Source organism: Salvia hispanica, chromosome 4 (assembly GCF_023119035.1).
Source record: "Salvia hispanica cultivar TCC Black 2014 chromosome 4, UniMelb_Shisp_WGS_1.0, whole genome shotgun sequence".
NCBI classification, from domain to species: domain Eukaryota; kingdom Viridiplantae; phylum Streptophyta; class Magnoliopsida; order Lamiales; family Lamiaceae; genus Salvia; species Salvia hispanica.
The window spans coordinates 26,759,534-26,772,400 of NC_062968.1; the positions used below are offsets into that span (position 1 = coordinate 26,759,534).

At 36.8% G+C, this 12,867-nt stretch overlaps 1 protein-coding gene across 1 annotated transcript; it reads left to right on the top strand.

Annotated features, from left to right (window-relative positions):
* Positions 1 to 1,180: 1,180 nt before the first annotated feature.
* Positions 1,181 to 11,630, top strand: LOC125220790 (protein indeterminate-domain 12-like; the record flags this gene model as incomplete). The annotated part of the gene is made up of 3 exons (XM_048122929.1): positions 1,181 to 1,268; positions 1,592 to 1,988; positions 10,813 to 11,630. Coding segments are annotated over 3 exons (1,131 nt in total), but the record flags the coding sequence as incomplete, so codon positions are not given.
* Positions 11,631 to 12,867: the final 1,237 nt, after the last annotated feature.

The window sequence follows — 12,867 nt, forward strand, 5'->3', positions numbered from 1 at the left end:
AAGAAGGTAGTATATATGAATAAGGTCAATTGGGCTCCATACAATATTTACATATATTTGTTTGCGTACAATAATGAATCAACTTTCCTGCGTAGAAGACTAATTGAAATTATTACAAGGAAAAGTCTAGTTATGTAAAACAATTAATTAAAAAGAATATTTGTTGATTCAATAATGGAGTATTCATATTCACCACTGTCATTCTCTCAAACACACACACATACTTTACTTTGCTGAATTCTTGCCTTTTCTGGTTTTTTTTTTGCCATTAATTATCTGGGATTTGTGTTATAATTTTTTTTTTAGTTGGCAATAAAAACACACATTCTTGTATACTATTTCTACCTACTGACAACTTTACAAAATACTAGTACTACTGTTATACAAGCTTCCTTCCAAAGAGAGGAGAGATCAGTTGAAATAATTTCAAGAGAGAGATATTTGAATTGTGCAGCAGAAAAATTCTTGAAGAAGAAGCAAATAAAATTAGATAGTTTAAGACAGTGATTTATAGAGTTAGATTCTACAATTAGTTTTTTTTTCCAATTTTGTTTTTGTCTTATTTTTCCATATTTAACAAAATAGGGTAGTGATAAAATGCAAACTTATATATTGTACAAACTCAAAACTCCTCAACACAGCTTCAACACAGTTTTAATACAATATCAACACAGTGTAAAATTTCAAGATTTTAATGTCAACACAGTATCAACACAATATCAACACAACATCAATCATTGACTACCATTGAAATCATGTTGACATTTTCTTGTTGATGTTTTTTTTGATCCGTTGACATTTTTCAATGGTCAAGATCATAGTTTTAAGTTTGTACAATATTTAGAGTTTTCATTTGATCACATCCCTAACAAAATATTTATGTGAATTCATCGAGAATATATTACTCCTCAGCTGCATTAAATTTCCAGGTAGGATTTAGCTATTTCATGACTAGGGCTTTAATGAGGGTTTGTTAGAGTCACTCACAAAATACCAAATTCTTTTCCTTTATATTTCAATATTTTTCTTCTATATATGTCACAATTCAACTAATTAATTATTCGTATCCCTCCGCCCATCAAAAATAGCAAATGTTTCCGATGGCGATTCCGAATTCAATCGAAAACGGCAGTCGTGCTAGGGTTAATCCCGATATCGGCACCTTAAATTCAATGCTGCCGAATTCTACCACCATCGCCGCCGCCGCCGCCGCCCCCACCCCCCTCAGGTCAAGCCCAAGAAGAAGAGAAACCCACCCGGAAACCCCGGTAAGTAACTCGCACGCACACACACATGCGTATCTGTGTGTTTTTCCTATTTTTGAATAATCGGCCGTTCAATTGTCATGTTTATTATTTTAGCCTTTCGCATAAATTATTTTCTAAAATTAAATTTTTTTAGTGTTTTTCTTTTATAAATTTTTTATATTCGTGCGGATTTAACATAAATTACTATGTAACGCCCCTATTAATAATCTAAATTATTTGAAAATATAATTTTAACCAAAAATGCACTGAATATAGTCCTACCAATATTTTTTTCTGCGTCCCCCTCCGATGTTGTCTAACGAACTGAACACCCACGCGTGCAGATCCGGACGCGGAGGTAATCGCGTTGTCGCCCAAAACCCTAATGACGGCGAACAGGTTCGTGTGCGAGATTTGCAACAAGGGTTTCCAAAGGGATCAGAATCTTCAACTGCACAGGAAGGGCCACAATCTGCCGTGGAAGCTGAAGCAGCGGAGCACGAAGGAGGCTCGCAAGAGGGCGTATGTCTGCCCGGAGCCTTCGTGCCTCTACCACCACCCTTCCCGTGCGCTGGGGGACCTCACGGGGATCAAGAAGCACTACTGCCGGAAGCACAGCGAGAAGAAATGGAAATGCGAGAAGTGCTCGAAGATCTACGCCGTGCAGTCGGATTGGAAAGCTCACTCGAAGAACTGCGGGACTCGAGAGTATCGATGCGACTGTGGAACCCTCTTCTCCAGGTAGATCATGAAGTTTGATTAAATTCTTGCTATTTATGCAAATTTGTGTTTGGATTCGTATCTGGTGGAAAAACCATGAAGTTTGATAGTTCTTGTTATTTGTGCAAATCTGTGTAGTTTTGATTTCCTCGTGCAAAAAAAAACACTTTGGGTGGAATTTAAAATCATAGTAGCGTTACCTTCAGTGAATTAAATGATGTTATCTATTGATTAAGAATATTGTCTCATTTGGTGAAAATTATCATAAGATCTAGACACACAGATCTAGATTTCATGATTTTTTAATTGATTTCTAAAGTTGCGGGACAGACCAGAATTTAATCGTATTTAATGGTTCTTTCTGATAAATTTTTTCCCCCAAAATGATGATTAACCCCGAAACCTTGTGTTGTTTTCGAAATTTTATGAACTGCACATGAAATGCACTGGCTACTGTGTATGTGTGTGTGTGTGTTTGTGCATGAACAAGCTATTGTCAAGAACCTTTTGTGCATGCAAAATCCATCTCTCTCACACACTCACTTTGGGGCTCACAAGCTCAGAAAAAACCATCTTGATTTTCGTGTATGCTTTTGTTTTGAGAGTTTGTAACGTCCCACAAGTCCAATTGGCCCCATATAGGCATTATTAAAGAGGATTTGTGCCTCTCTACACTCACCCCCATATTTCACATGTTTAATTTCATTTAATAGTATATGATATTTTGGCCTTGTTTTGTGTTTTAATCAATTGAGTGAAAGAATTTATCACCCCAATTTAATTATTTCATTACTTTCTTGCTTGTGCAAGTAATTGGATGATCGAGTATTTGAAACAAATTAATGGTCATGCCATACTATTTCTTTGTTTACTAAATTTTTATACTAATATTTTTATTTTACTTTGGTATAGGAAGGATAGCTTCGTCAACCACAGGGTATTTTGTGATGCATTGGCTGAAGAAAGTGCAAGGCCCTCAGCTGTCACAAACTCCAACGTGGACCCAAACTCAATCTTGGCTCCAAACCCTGACTTCGCCCCGGCCCCGTCCCTGCCCCCGCTCCTGTCCCTGCCCCTGCCCCTGCCGCCACCCATTCCTACCTCTTCACCCCGCCAAACATGCTCTCCTTCTCCCCCGGCCACCACCACCAATTCGGCCAGCCGTGGGGGCTGTGGGCCTCAGCCCCCGCAAAACCAAAACCTCATGAATCTCTCCCATGCAGAGCAAACCCTAGCACCCCAACTCTACCAAGGCATGGGGAGTGTGGCGGGGGCCGCGATGTCGGCCACCGCGCTCCTCCAGTGGGCGGCTGCGGTGGGGTCCTCCTCCAGCATGGCAGGTCTGGAGATGGCGTGGCAGAGGGGCGACGTGTTGACCAGGGACTTCCTCGGGCTCACCGGCGGCGCAAGCAGCAGCAGCGGCGGAGGGAGGGAGGAGCTGGTGCCGCTGGTGAAGCTGTCGGCGTTTGAGAGGGAGCATAGCTATGTGATGAAGCAGCATGGATATGAATGCTTTGGGTGCAAGCAGCAGCATGGGTTCGGTGAGGCATGCCATGGGTGGTGAAGCTGTCGGCGTTCGAGAGGCCGGATCACGGCGGAGGAGGAAGATGTGAATGATTTGGCTCATAGGCCTTCTTGGCTTCACCTAGTGTCCGACCTTTCGTCGCTTCGTTTGCTCGTGACAACAATAGCCCTTGTAGAGGAGGAGATTGGCATCGACAACGAAGCCGGCGAAGGAGAAGAGCACGAGGAGCCGAGAGGATCGAAGAGGCAGCAGAAGGAAGAAGCCTGCGTGATTTGGAGATTATGTCTCCAAATAATATCAGTTGTTCTTTTGAGTTATTTTAATTATTTATTTTTATTGAATATTTTATTTTAAAGACTTTTTGGGTTGACCTTACTATACACTCCGTTTCGGGTTTTCTTGTTGGTTCTTTCCCGAAATGATCGAGTCGAACCTTAGATAATGCTATAAACAGGGCTTCTGTTCATTGAAACATCCATCAATAACACAGAATATTCCCTACTTTTATCGTTTCGTTTAATTGCAATCTCTTTTTCTACTAATAAAACCCTAGAGGTCGGCGGCTGCTCAACGGAGAAAACCTCCCCCCTTCGGAAACCCTTGTTGATCGTGCAGAAACGAGTCTCATCGTATCAGTGTGTCTTGTGAATGCTGTTCGGCCGGGTTTCAGTACTCTTGAGATAATGTCACGCATAATCAATCTCGGCAGCGACGGAACTAGTATGGGGCAAGGGCTGTGAGCTGGGGGCGGAAAAATTGAAGAGAGTGTATAATTTTGTTCTTATTCTATCATTTTTAGAGAGATGGGAAAGAACTGGGAAGGGAACGAAGAGTTTACAAAGGAGATAAAGATAGAGAGAGAGTTGGTTGAAATTTGTTGGAAGTGACATGGCATGTTAATTTTCACTTTTTTGCAATACATGGAGGCTAGAGCACCAAAATTACTCCATCATCAGTATTAAATATTTGGGATCTAATAATTTACCTAATAAAATATGAAACCTATTGATATGGAGTAATACCGTATACACAATAAAACTGAAAATTGAAAAACATCTATATCAATTTTTTTTCCTCCCATTCCCAATTTTTTTTATTTTCGTGTATTCTTCTTGGCGACAGCTAAAAAAACGTCCCAGCAGTTAGTGCACTAAGCGGTAGAAGACTAGCTAAATGGCTGTCGACAGCTAGAGGGTTCCCTCGTCCCAACTAGGGGCGTATCTAGAAATTCAATACTGGATGAGCAAAATTACATATAGATAGTAAAATTTTATTTTTGAGAAGTGGCTTTTGGTATAATTTTATATATATACATGAAAATTTATACATGAATAGAATGGAGGGGAAGAGGTGAGGAGGGGCAAATCCCCACCTGCTAAAGGGCTGGCTCCGCCTCTGGTTCCAACGATCAGCTAGCACACCGAGCGATAGAAACTGATCAAATGGTGTGCTCCATCCACATAGTCATAGGACAAAGTGTTGAATCACCATGCCAATCAGGTTGGTTCGAATTCCCAATTTTTAGTATATGATGAGACTTGAGAGAATCATAAGATTGCTCTTATGAGCATGAATTCTTATAATAGTGCCAAAAAAATTGCACTAATTTTTGAGATGTCAAACAATATGCGATTGAACAAAAAAATTTAGGGGTCGAATTTCACCGTTCACCTATGGGCCCGGAATGTCTTGCTAGTAAAACTGAGTGGCTTTTATATTTTGGCCCAACCCAACTATGGTCAGGTTTTAAAATGGATATTTCAGAATGGGCCTTCTTCTGTTGAGCCCATCTTATTGATCCCTCATTCAACTATCACATACAGAAATAGAGTTTAAATTTTATCTCTTGACTAGCTTTTCTATAAAAATTACTAGTATATACTTAGCCAGTTAGCCTTGGCCCAATAGCATTGAGAATTGGAATTTAATTTGCATCTTTCTTACTCCCGTCGTCCCCGATTAAGAGTCACACTTTGACCGGACATGAGTTTTAAGAAATGCAAAGAAAAGTTGGTTGAAAAGTTAATGAAATGTGGGACTCATTTTTTTATATTGGTTTTATAATAAAATTGAGTGAATTGAGTTAGTGGAATGTGAGACCTACTTACTATTTATGATAAAAATGAAGTGTGACTCTTAATTGGGAATGGACCGAAATGGAAAAGTGTGACTCTTAATCGGGGACGGATGGAGTATTTATTTATGTTTAACTTTGGAGCCTCACTCCCACGCGGGACAAACTTGACTCAATCCGAATTCAATCCAATTTAATATTATTCAAATCTTTAAGTATTTATAATTTGTACTCATTAAAATGCTAGTAATATTTATTAAGAGCAATAATCATTTTTAATCATGAAAAACTGTCATCTTCTATTACGATACTACATTTTAATTTTTATTGTGTAAAACTTTCACTTTTCTTCATACTAACAATTGTAATTTATTCACAATAATAGTCATTTAAAATAGTAACTTTTATAAATAAACAAATGTAGAGTACTAAGTCTGAATTGCATGAAAGAATCTTAGAATAGAACCCGTGAATAAAAGCATCATTCATTGCACGACTCATCTTTTGTTTATTCTTTCCCACTAATTATCAAATATTCCCTTCTCTCTACTCATCACCATTCACATCCAAAATTATTGCTACATTTTCTAAATAAATAAATCAGTTAATTCGACCCAAAAATTACTTCGTATAACCAATTACAAAAATTTAGTTTAATCACAGATCTAGATATGTATCTAAACTGCCCATTTTCACTAGATTTTGAGTTCTTATTTGCCATCTACAAAAAAACATTGGATTCTTGGAAACATGAATAAAAATTAAAAATGGGAAAATTAATAGTAGTAATTGACTAAAGTTACATAATAAATTAGTGGAGTATTAGTTTAGATGTCAATGGCGTACAACAACAACATTTTCATTAGGGTTTCAAAAGATGGATATGTAAGTGAAGTGAAGTACAAAATCCTAATCTTATCTCATGAAAAGGGAAGAAGCAAAAATTAAAGAAGAAGAAATGAATCTCTAATCAAAGATAAACACATGATCCTAGAAAACATAGGATTCTCACCAGTGTTTAATCAATTTCAAGAATCTTGATATAAGCACACATCATGGGTCCTATTATTAGTACATTGCAAAGCTCAATTAACACTCCCATGTTGCTTGTTGCAATTTTTATTTATTTTTAAAATTTAAATTTTAAAGGGTATAATTATGTGTATATGATGATTTTAGAAGTCATATAGTAGTATATTAAAGAAAATATTCATGAACTATTATGAGATCGTTTTGGTGACAAGTTGTCTAATTTGCATGTTTTTCTGCGACTATAATGATAATATTTTTTGAAACTTGTGAAATGATTCATATCAAGAATTTAATAACTTTTATTGACGAGTTTGGCAAATTATTACATACTACTATATGGCTTTGGATACAGGTTTGGAATATGAAAAAGTTGCAAAAGATATTTGGGAGGAAAATAAAGAGACTTCTAAATTCTTTTTGGTGGGGTTTTGTAGTTGAGAAATTAAATAGTGCACTCCAGGAATGGGATAAGAAGGAAAAAAAAAAAGAAATAGAGATAAGTATATAATTAATTAATTGAGATAAGAAGATATCACCACAATAAATTCAATTTTCATGAAAAACAGAAATGGCAATTGAAACACTTATATTAAGTCTAATTTTCAATAAAGTCAAAAGTTTGAGATTTAAATTGCTAGAATTATCTATTTACCAATTAGTAGGATTTATAATAGGATGAACATTAACTTTTTATGTTGTTATTTTCAAATTTTAGTTAATTCTATAGTATTATGGTTGGTTGTTTAATAATCTATATTATTCTAATTTATTCTTGGGAAATTGGTCTCTAAAACCATGAACTTTGCCTAAAATTTGGTATTTCCCATGAACTTTGAAATTGGTATATAATATCACAAACTTTGCATTTTGTTTGGTATTTCCCACGGCATGTTTATTACTATATTTGACTAACTTACGAGGCTTTTATCATACTTGACACAATTAAATCAACGTGGTTTTCAACGTGACTTTTTATGCTATATGTTATGAACTTAAAAAGTGGTTTCAAATATTATAAAACATATCACGGTTGCCTATGTTAAATAAGATTTTGATGAAAATATCTTATTTGAGTGAGTTCGGGAAATACCAAACAAAATGCAAAGTTCGTGATATTATATACCAATTTCAAAGTTCATGGGAAATACCAAATTTTAGGCAAAGTTCATGGTTTTAGAGACCAATTTCCCTTTATTCTTTGTCCCATTAGATTAGGAGTGTAATCTAGTTGAACAAAACAACACAACACTACATAAAATCCTGTATTGAAAAGCAAATGTTTCATTTTTAAAGGGACAAAGGGAGTATATATGAATAAGGTCAATGGGATCCATACGATATTTACATAGTATTTCTTTGTGTACAATAATGAATCAACTTTCCTGCATAGTATAACTGAAATTATTACAAGGAAAAGTCTATTTATTAATATAATCACACAATTAAAGTCCACACAATTATGGCCAAATCATTCTAGCTTTTATCCCAACAAGACTAATAATGGAAAACATATCACAATTACAACTTTAAGAGTAAGAATTAATAATTACACATCAATGTTATATCCTTTGATAAATTACAAGAGCTTTTTGTCTCCCATTGACATACACTTGTATACTACTCCATGATACATAAATGTGAGTGTGTGTAAATCATCAAAAACATGAGCTTATGATAATTTAATTATGAAAGCATAGCCATAGGCTACAAAAAAGTGGGCATATATATATCAACTATTACACTATCAACTATTAGCACTTTAAGCTTTAGCCTTTTGGCTTTGCCACCATTTTCCATAATAATACTTTATCTTTTTAAGTTTCTCAATTTTCTTTCTTATAAACAATCCTTCCTTTTAATACATTGAATTACATTTCAATAAAACTTTTAGGAGTTTGGGTGTTTTATAACAGGAAGAGTGACAAAAAAAAGTACCCATGTCAGTCCTCTAATTTTATGTAAAACAATTAATTAAAAAGAATACTTGTTGATTCAATAATTTTCATATTCACCACTGTCGCTCTCTCAAACACACACATACTTTACTTTGCAGAATTCTTGCCTTTTCTGGTTTTTTGTGCCATTAATTATCTGGGATTTGTGTTATAAATATTTTTTTAAGTTGGCCGTTTTTCTCTTGTCCAAATCTGCCACTGTAATAATAAAAACACACATTCTTGTATACTATTTCTACCTACTGACAACTTTACAAAATATACTATACAAGCTTACTTTATCACTTATATATATATTCTTCGATACCTTCCAAAGAGATGAGAGATCAATTGATTCAATTTCAAGAGAGAGATAGAGAGATATTTGAATTGTGTAGCAGAAAAATACAAGGAGAAGAAGCAACCAAAATTAGATAGTTTAAGACAGTGATCCAGAGAGTTAGATTCTACTATTAGTTTTTGTTTTCAATTTTGTTTTGGTCTTATTTCCATATTTAACAAAATATTTATGTGAATTCATCGAGAATATATTACTCCTCAGCTGCATTAAATTTCCAGGTGGGATTTAGCTATTTCATGAGTGGGGCTTTAATGAGGGTTTGTTAGAGGAGCTTCTCTTCACTCACAAAATACCAAATATTTTTTTCTTTAAATCTCAATATTTTGTTTCTTTTTTTTGTCACAATTCAACTAAAAATTATTCGTCTCCCTCCGCCCACCAAAAATAGAAATAACAATGTTTCCGATGGCGATTCCGAATCCAATTGAAAACGGCAGCCGTGCTAGGATTAATCGCGATATCGGCACCTTAAATTCTATGATGTCGAATTCCACAACCATCACCGCCCCCGCCCCCACCCCCCCTCAGGTCAAGCCGAAGAAGAAGAGAAACCTATCCGGAAACCCCGGTAAGTAACTCGCACGCACACACACACATGTGTATTTGCATGTTTTTCCCATTTTTGAATAATCGGCCGTTCAATTGTCATGTCTACTATTTTAGCCTATCGCATATATTATTTTCTAAAACTAATTTTTTTCAGTGCTTTTCTTTTAAAAAAATTTATGTCCGTGCGAATTTAACATAAATTACTATGCAATGCCCCTATTACCAAAAAAAAACTTTTGGTGGAATTTAAAATCATAGTAGCGTTACCGGCATTGAATTAAATGATGTTGACTATTTATAAAGAAAATTGTCTTCTTTGGTGAAAATCATCATCAGATCTAGACGGACAAATCTAAACTTCGTGATTTTTGTATTGATCTTTAATGTTGCGGACAGACCATAATTTAGTCATATTTAATGCTTTTTCCAATAAATTCTTTCCCATGTTTCATTTCTTTGAAAGATTCAATTTTTTAAAGTGGGTTTTTGTTGTTTTAGTTATACTATAAGCATATAATGGTCAATGTGTATGATTGTGTTCTAAATAAATCGATCTTAATTTGCAAGAAATTTGTTTTTGGTAGTTTTGAAATGTGGGACACTGGCAAGCCTGCATTTGCATGCAAATGTCTGTCTCTTCTTTCTCAACTTTTGTTAATTGTGTGTACTATAAAAAGGAGTCTAAAAAACAATGATGACTGTCTCAGCAATTGTTCTAAAAGAAAGTTATGGAAGATTGAATACTTTTGTTGATACAATCCCTGCAAGATTTCCACTATTTACTGACAGATGCTGAAATAATTTTGTAGACTATGATCATAAAAAACCTTGTGTTGTGTTTTTTTTCGAAATTTTATGAACTGCACATGAAATGCACTGGCTATTGTGTATGTGTGTGTGTGTGTGTTTGTGCATGAACAAGCTCTATTTTCAAGAACTTTAGTGCATGCAAAATCCATCTCTCTCACACTCACTTTGGGGCTCACAACCTCAGAAAAAACATCTACATTTTCCTGTATGCTTTTGCTTTGAAAGTTTGTAATGTCCCACAAGACCAATTGGCCCCATATAGTCATTATTAAAGAGGTTTGTGCCTTTCTACACTCACCCCCATATTTCACATGTTTAATTTCATTTAATAGTTTATGACATAATACACACTTTCATTTGATATTTTAGCCTTGTTTAGTGTTTAATCAATTGAGTGAAAGAATTTATCACTACCCAATTTGATTATTTCATTACTTTCTTGTTTGTGCAAGTAATTGGATGAGTTCACTACTAGGAATATATGAAACAAATGATCATGCCATACAATTTCTATTTTTACCAAATTTATATGCTAATATATTTTTGTTTACTTTGTATAGGAAGGATAGCTTCATCACCCACAGGGCATTTTGTGATGCTTTGGCTGAGGAAAGTGCAAGGCTCTCTGCTGTCACAAACTCAATCTTGGACCCAAACTCAATCTTGGCTCCAAACCCTGACTTCGCCCTGGCCCCGGCCCCCGTCCCCGCCCCGGCCCCTGCCCCTGCCGCCACCCAACCCTACCTCTTCACCCCGCCAAACGTCCTCTCCTTCTCCTCGGGACACCACCGCCAATTCGGCCAGGCGTGGGGGCCTCAACCCCCCCAAATGAATCTCTCCCGTGCAGAGCAAACCCTAGCACCCCAACTCTACCAAGGCATGGGGAGTGTGGCGGGGGCCGCGATGTCGGCCACCGCGCTCCTCCAGAGGGCGGCCGCGGTGGGGCCCGCCCACGTGGGGTCCTCCTCCTCCAGCATGGCAGGTCTGGAGATGGCGTGGCAGAGGGGCGGCGGCGGTGGCGGTGGCGGCGACGTGCTGACCAGGGACTTCCTCGGGCTGACCGGCGGAGCAAGCAGCAGCGGCGGAGGGGGAGGCGGCGGGAGGGAGGAGCTGCTGCCACTGGTGAAGCTGTCGGCGTTTGAGAGGGATCACAGCTATGTGATGAGGCAGCATGGCTTTGGGTTCGGTGGGTGGGGAAATTGCTAGAGAGAGAGAGAGGGGAAATTGCTTTATTTAGCAGTACTACAACAACACAAGGCAAAAGAACAACAAAACAATGGTTTTTTATTTATGTTTTATTTCGTTTTTGGTTTTTGCTTGGACGACGTTTTTGGATTATCTATAAGTGAGAATAATGAATTATATGCGGGTTTAATAAGTTGATTCCTTTCTTACTCCTATTTTGAAAGTTTTGATGTGAAAACGCACACTAGAGTAGTACAGTACTATTTTATTTATTTTTGTGGTTTGCACATAGAGGTATTAACACTTATAATTTTTGTTTAAGTTAAGACATGTAATAGCACTCGTAGAGATGTTAGTGGGACTTTAGAAGTCACTAATTAGTTAAGGACACGTAGTAAAAATCAAATTTTGTGATGGGTATGTTGCACGTAACTGCACTTGAGATTTTGTATCCCACTTTTGGTGATGTTCCATTAGTACAACATTTTTTTTTTAATTTGAATTTTACCGTTGTTAATAAACCGAACTAGCGCCATGATTCGAAATGCGGCGGACTCTATATCGGTAAATTGTTAATAATAAATTTACTTGTGCAGATTTGTGTGAGTAAGAGCATCCATTGTGGGAGGGCCGCGGCCCTTGGCCCGGAGTCGGCCCAGGCGCGGCCCCCCACTACTGAGGCAAGTGAGGGAGTCGGCTCAGGGGGGTGGACGAGAGAGAGGCGAGCTCTCGACCTGGCCGAGGCTCTTGGGCGCGAGGCGCGGCTCGCCACTGCAAGGGCCGAGAGTCGCGGCCCGGGCCATGATTTCATTTTTATTTATTTTTTTTAGTTTTTGTGTTAATTTTAGTATTTTGGAGAATATGAAGTGAAGAAGATGAAGTGGAGAGAGAGAGTGCGACGGAAAGAGGATGGCAGTTTTCAAAAAAATAATTTAGCATTAATTTAGGAAACAAATCATCTTTTAAAACTAAATCCCTATTAAATTGGTCATCTTTTTAATTAATGATTGTGATTTCAATTCACACCCTAACTACGAAATAATTAAAATTTGAATTTTCAATAAATATATGTGCTTGTAATTGTCAAATTTTTTTAAATGAATTTAGATTTTTTTAATTTATTATAGTCCAATAATTTTTATTCTAGCTAAATTAAAATATAACAAAAATGTAAGAAAATAATTTTAATGGGTGGCTCGGAGGGCCACCATTGTGGTGGCCAAGTTTTCATGGGCAGGGCCAAGTTTGTTGGGCATGCCCAAGAGGGCCACCACTGTGGATGCGCTAATAATAAGCTTCAATTTCAAGGTACTACTCCATCTGTCTCAAAAGGCAGTGATGGATGTAGGAATTTTACATTGGAGGTTGCAAACAACATAACCCAAGAAAAATGAGTAATAAAAAGAAATTAAAAAAGAAAAAATGGAAAA